This window comes from Podarcis vaucheri (genome assembly GCF_965113315.1).
Source record: "Podarcis vaucheri genome assembly, chromosome: 18".
NCBI classification, from domain to species: domain Eukaryota; kingdom Metazoa; phylum Chordata; class Lepidosauria; order Squamata; family Lacertidae; genus Podarcis; species Podarcis vaucheri.
The window spans coordinates 1,434,877-1,440,876 of NC_138756.1; the positions used below are offsets into that span (position 1 = coordinate 1,434,877).

At 49.5% G+C, this 6,000-nt stretch overlaps 1 protein-coding gene across 2 annotated transcripts in view; it reads left to right on the plus strand.

Annotated features, from left to right (window-relative positions):
* The window catches only part of UPF1 (UPF1 RNA helicase and ATPase), a 28,183-nt gene extending 22,441 nt beyond the window's left edge, over positions 1-5,742 (plus strand). For both annotated transcript variants that reach the window (XM_082206960.1, XM_082206961.1), the window contains exons 19-24: positions 198-372; positions 1,143-1,224; positions 1,434-1,595; positions 2,452-2,669; positions 3,010-3,129; positions 4,422-5,742. In XM_082206960.1, the coding sequence (XP_082063086.1) occupies positions 198-372; positions 1,143-1,224; positions 1,434-1,595; positions 2,452-2,669; positions 3,010-3,126 (754 nt within the window). In that variant the 3' untranslated portion in view covers positions 3,127-3,129; positions 4,422-5,742. The remainder of the gene's footprint in view (positions 1-197; positions 373-1,142; positions 1,225-1,433; positions 1,596-2,451; positions 2,670-3,009; positions 3,130-4,421) is intronic.
* Positions 5,743-6,000: the final 258 nt, after the last annotated feature.

Here is a 6,000-nt window from a genome sequence, read left to right on the forward strand (position 1 = left end):
TGCCTGCCTGGAATCAAAAGGCACAGGCCATGGAGATTGGCACCCAACAGCGAGTGGAGCCCTTAGGCGGGTTCCTACGGCTGCAAGTGGTCCTTCGGGTGGCCGCAGGGTGCTGGTAGGTTCTGAGTGCCAACCAGGTGGTGAACTACGCGGCAGTGCTTTGGTGTGGACTTCATTCATTCATTCATTCATTTAAGGTATGGTGTCATCATTGTTGGGAACCCGAAAGCGCTTTCCAAGCAGCCCCTCTGGAACCACTTGCTGAACTACTACAAGGAGCAGAAAGTGCTGGTCGAGGGGCCCCTGAACAACCTCCGCGAGAGCCTCATGCAGTTCAGCAAGCCTCGGAAGCTGGTCAATACCATCAACCCCGTAAGTGCCACCCTACACCTGTGCCCTGCTTTAGAGATTAGGCTTCACTGCCCTTCTCCAGCACCCTAGAACTGCTGAGGCTGTAAACTGCCCCTCCCATGTGAGTAAACCTGTTCAGCTGCCTCACACTCAGCGATGCAACTTTTGGAGTACCTTTTGCCCAGGTCTTTCAGACAGGGTCCCATTTCACAGGTGAAAGGCGAAATAAGGGGAGGGGAAACAGCTTGAAAAATTTTGCCCATAAGGAGTTCCCATTCCCAAACGTCCTGCCTTTTGAATCTGTAAACAACCTTGCAGTGGGGTGGTGGTGGCAATAATAATAACAATAATAATAATAATACAGCAATAATAATAAATGATCCAGTTTATTATTAGTAAAGCAAGCCAAGGTGAAACAGCTGAAAAGTCAATCCACAACACAGAGCAGGCAAGGTTAAAGAACACAAATAGCTTCATGTAATCCTTGAGCCATCTGCCTGAAAAGACGCCAGAGGAGAACCTGATCCACCCTTTTGAGAGGAAACTCTGCAGTTGTGGCGCCGCCACCAATAAGGACCTGTCCCTCTTCTCTTCCCACCAGGCATGCCTCTCTTGGTGGTAGAATGTGGAGCAGGGTCTCGGAAGGCCTCTGTGATTGGCAGGCAGGGAAAAGCCATCCTCTTTGCTAAAGGAAAGAAAGTTCCAGAAAGTTCTTCCTCCTGTGAGCCATCAGAAACAGTTTGTGTGAACATATTTTAAAGTGGTCTTTAATTTCTGCCCCCCTTTCTTAGGGAGCCCGGTTCATGACAACTGCCATGTACGATGCCCGTGAAGCTATCATCCCTGGATCGGTGTATGATCGCAGCAGCCAAGGTGAGAGAACCCGGGCAGGGGGATCTCTCCTTGGTCCAAAAGAGAGGCGGCTTTTGACTCCAGAGCTGTTCTGATACCTCCATGGACCATGTATCTGTGGTGGGTTGAAAGGCCTGGTGAAGAGAGCCTTGTGCCTGCGGCGTTGCTGTTCCCTCTCCTTGCTGTCTTGGGACTTGTTCCCTCTAAGCTCTTCCCCCCTCTTCCCTCAGGCCGGCCCTCCAACATGTACTTCCAAACACACGACCAGATCGGGATGATCAGTGCCGGGCCCAGCCATGTCACCGCCATGAACATTCCCATCCCCTTCAACTTGGTGATGCCTCCCATGCCTCCACCTGGCTACTTTGGACAGGCCAATGGGCCTGCTGCCGGTAAGAGATTGTGCCGCACAGACAGGCACTCCCATGGCGTGTGTGACGTCTGAAGTGCTAAGTGGCAAGGAAGGGGGTGGGGAGGGATTTTGGGGTAAGGTTGCAGCTTCTTCCATCCTCCCAGCAGTGCGTGTCTGAGAAACCTCAGCAGGCATGTCTCTTGATAATAAGAATAATTTTATTATTTGTACCCCTCCCATCTGGCTGAGTTTGGTTGGCCCTTTAGTTGGCCCCCATGGCCCTTCACTTCATCAAATCTGGCCCTCTCTGAAAAAGTTTGGACACCACTGCTTTAGAGAGTTGAGGTACCCAATTGTCTGTCAACTGAAGAGGTAGTGAAAGCTGAGTTTTTGGATTTTGCTGCCTCCAGCCGCAGAGGCAGAGCATTTGCCATCATGGCTACTAGCTATCAATAGTCATCTCCTCCTCTTTTAAAGCCATCCCATTTGGTGGCCATCACTAATTCCAGTGGGAGAGAGTTCCATAACTGAACTATGCGCTGCATGGAGAAGCTCTTTCTTTTATCAGTCTTGCTTAAATATAGTGAATTAATCCCAGTCAATTAGTTGTGATTCCTTATCAATAACTACATAGATTTTTACTTACTTTATTATTCATTCAATTTATATGCCACCCTTTATCAGGGCAGTGTACAAAATTATAAGCACATTACAGGCATACTGACAGACAGACTGTATTGGGATTAATTTCATACAGTGAAACGGTTTATATATTTATCAGATACAGAGGACGCTTTTTGTCCACTTTCCAGCCTGGCTGCTCTCCCAAGGGCACCCCAGGGTCGTGCTGACTGCATGAGTGCCTTCTCTGTGTTGAGATTTGTTTTCTCTTGTAGGACGTGGGAACCCAAAAGGCAAGACCAGCCGTGGTGGGCGCCAGAAAAACCGCTTTGGGATCCCAGGGGCCGGTCAGTCAAACCTCCCCAACAGCCAGGCCAGCCAGGACGTGGTCTCCCAGCCGTTCTCTCAGGGCCCTTTGACTCAGGGCTACATCTCCATGAGCCAACCGTCTCAGATGAGCCAGCCAGGCTTGTCCCAGCCGGAGCTGTCGCAGGTAAAGGAACTTATTTAAGGTGCTAGTGTATTGTGTGTGCTCCTGAGCAGATATATTTACACAGCAACACTTCTGGAGGTGAATTGAGGCCAGAAAGAAATGGCCCCTTCCTTGAACTGGAGGTCAGGAGCATTTCCACTCTCTGCCTCACAGGTAAGTATGAGATATGCATCCACCTGGCACTAAAATTGTATTTCTGTTTGAACTGCCTGTTTAAACTCTGAATCGTTCTGCTATTCAGTGTATTCTCTTTGGTCTTCCCTCTCTCTCCCCACTCCCACTTCAATCTCTCAACTGGAAAATAATCTCTCTTCTCCTTCCTCCCACTTTTTCTCTTCAGGATAGTTACCTTGGTGACGAGTTCAAATCTCAGATCGACGTGGCCCTGTCGCAGGACTCTACTTACCAGGGGGAACGCGCATATCAACACGGAGTGACGGGACTGTCACAATATTAGAGTGTAAGGTGCTTTTCCGATAATAAGAGTTGGGGAGAGAACAGGGGTGGCGGTCTCATCAGCACCCCTCATCTCTGTGCACACTCCACTGAACGCCCGGCTCAGTCTTTTGTCGAATGGGATCTGAATGCTGTGCTAATGCCCCCACTCTCTCCAAATTATGAGCATTGGAACTGGGGTTTTCCTTTCACATGTGCCCCGTTTGCCAGCAGACTGGTCTGCCTTGTTCTCTTTGTTCTTGCTGGCTTTGACTGGGAGGTTTTGGCCTATCCAGATGTTGCTCTCGGGAGGGGGGGGAAGGTGGGCTGCCTTGGGTGATGACACTTGGTCCTTGATGCTTTGTTAAGATGCTGGGAAACAGTGAAATCTACTCAGCCTCTCTTTGCATTTCTTTCTTCACTTAAGGACTGGTCAGAATTCAGGGGTCTTTTGTGAAACTCCTCACTCAAGGCAGCGTAAGCTTGTGGAATTTGGTTGCCACAGGATGTAGAGGTGGGCAGACGTGGCACCTGGAGGTCATTCCTGCCCATGAATGACCATGAGTGGCTCTTGGCCCTGATACCTGAATGTCACCCCCAGTCAGAGGCAGCAGTCCCAGATCTGGAGAACCTGCTGGACGCAGGCATCTTCCTCCCACCTGGCTTGTGAGCTTTACCTAGAGGCATCCTAGATAAAGCACAATTCAGAGTGTTGGTGCTGACCTTTAAAGCCCTAAACGGCCTTGGCTCTTTATTCCTGAAGGAGCGTCTCCTGAGGGCCAGCAACGAGGGCCTTCTGGTGGTTCCCTCACTGCAAGAAGTGAGGTTACAGGAAACCAGGCAGAGGGCCTTCTGGGTAGTGGCGCCCGCCCTTTGGAATGCCCTCCCACCAGATGTCAAGGAAATAACTATTTGACTTTTAGAAGACATCTGAAGGCAGCTCTGTTTAGGGAAGTTTTTAAAGTTTGACATTACGTTTTTATATGTGTTGGAAGGCATTCAGCGTGTCTGGGGCAACCCAGCCAGATGGGTGGAGTATAGAGAATAAAATTTTTAATAATTATTATTATCCACCAGGCACCGGCGGGGAAGTGGAGAAACTCTTGCCTTAAACAAGTCTTGTATTGAGTAGTGGAGAAAAAATGGTACCTGCTGGGCCTAATAGTAGAGGCTCTTTGTAGCCACGGAATCTGCATCCTCCAAACTGCTTTGGGTTCTGCCCACTGAGCCATTTATGTGCTCAGAGAAGCCTTTCTCACAACCCACAGCCATGGCTTGTGACAGTAATGGCATTTCCCTTTTCTTTCCCTGACGTAGGTTGAAGGAGAAGAGCTAAGCTGATGTGGAGCTTAGTTCAACAGCATTTTATTCTGGGTAATAAAAATAAAATAAAATGGATACCTGTTTTCCACTGCTAAAACTGAAGCAACTCTGTGAGAGCAACAGGAGAGAGAGAGGAAGAGGGAGAGGAAGAGAGAAACCAACGGAGAGGAGAGCGAAGAGCACGCGAGCGAGAGGAAGAGAGAGAGCCCACTGCTAGCTCACTGAGACAAGGAGATTGACCAGACGGAGGTGGGAAGAGAGAGAGCAACGGAGGACCGACTGGCGCCTCGCTGGGAGGGGGAGTCAACTCGCCCCAGAAGAGCAGAGTGGTCAGCAGCGTTCCCTGTCCTCCCCCCCCCCATCAACACACACTGAGAGAGAGAGAGAGAGAGAGATTCAGAGAGAGAGAGAAGAGCCTTGGAAGCAAGCTTCTGTTCTTGTGAGCAGGGCGGGGAGAGGAAAACCCCCATCTCAGAGTTGTTTGCATACCCATCTCTCTTTTCCCCCTTTTAACCAGAAGTGGCATCTGTTGGCATCTTCTTAAAGGAGCAAGTGTACCATCATCATCATCATCATCACCAGCCTCGTCCACCCAAGAGGACCCCAATCCTTCCGAGCTCGTGGGAATGCCAGCCGGCTGGTACCCTACTCTGAGATGTGTGGTTTTGCTGTCCAGGATCCAGCTTCGAACCTCACGTGTGTGTGGTGTCACCCGCGTCCTGAATGGACTTAAATAAGATGGGGTGTTTCTTTTTTTCCTTTTTTTCCCCTTAAAAAGAAAAAGAGATTCTTGCAAAAGAAGCACTGGATATTTTTTTAGAAGTTTGTCTCTGAAATCTTAGTAGTGGACCTGGGCAGGGGGGAAATCCTTGTTCTGAGAAGCTTAAAAAAAAGATATATATATATATATAAAGTTTAACACTTAAAAATTAGAACACCACTCTTTTTAAGATCTTTTTTCAGTGTGATTTCAGTCAATCAGCCTCTTCTTCAGATGGTAGGGTAGCAGTGAGCGAGGAAAGCCAGCACATCCCTGCAGCGAGGCAGAAGATGGTTCAAGTGTGTGTGTTTTTGTCTTGCTTTCAATTGGCTTCTGCCTGGGCTCTGCTCTGTGTGATGACAACAAGTGGTTGTTGTTTTTCTTTTCTGTAAGACTTTCCATGCGCTTCACGAGAACAGGGAGTGGGTGCCTGTGCCCTTTTGCCCACCCCCGCCCACCCCCAAGAGGGGGGAAACAAAAAAGGACACTGCTTTTTCTCGCCTCCCACCCAAAAACAGTAGTGGAAACTGGGGATTATATTGGTTTTGAAGTAAAGACTCTTGACAAAGATACTTTCGAGGCAGGTTGGGTGGGGCGGGCAGGCTGAGAGCGGGAGGTGGCTGCGGAGAAGCGGGTCTCATTCTTGGAGCATATATCGGGGTGGGGGGGTTGTCGTTGGGGGTTTTGTGCAGCGGTGCGGCAGTGGAGTGAGTTCAACGCCAGGCATTTAAACCAATCTTGAGGCGACGTCTGGTGGGGGGGTCACAAGCCTTCGCTTGTGGGGTCCTTCAAACTACAACTGCTATGAATCCG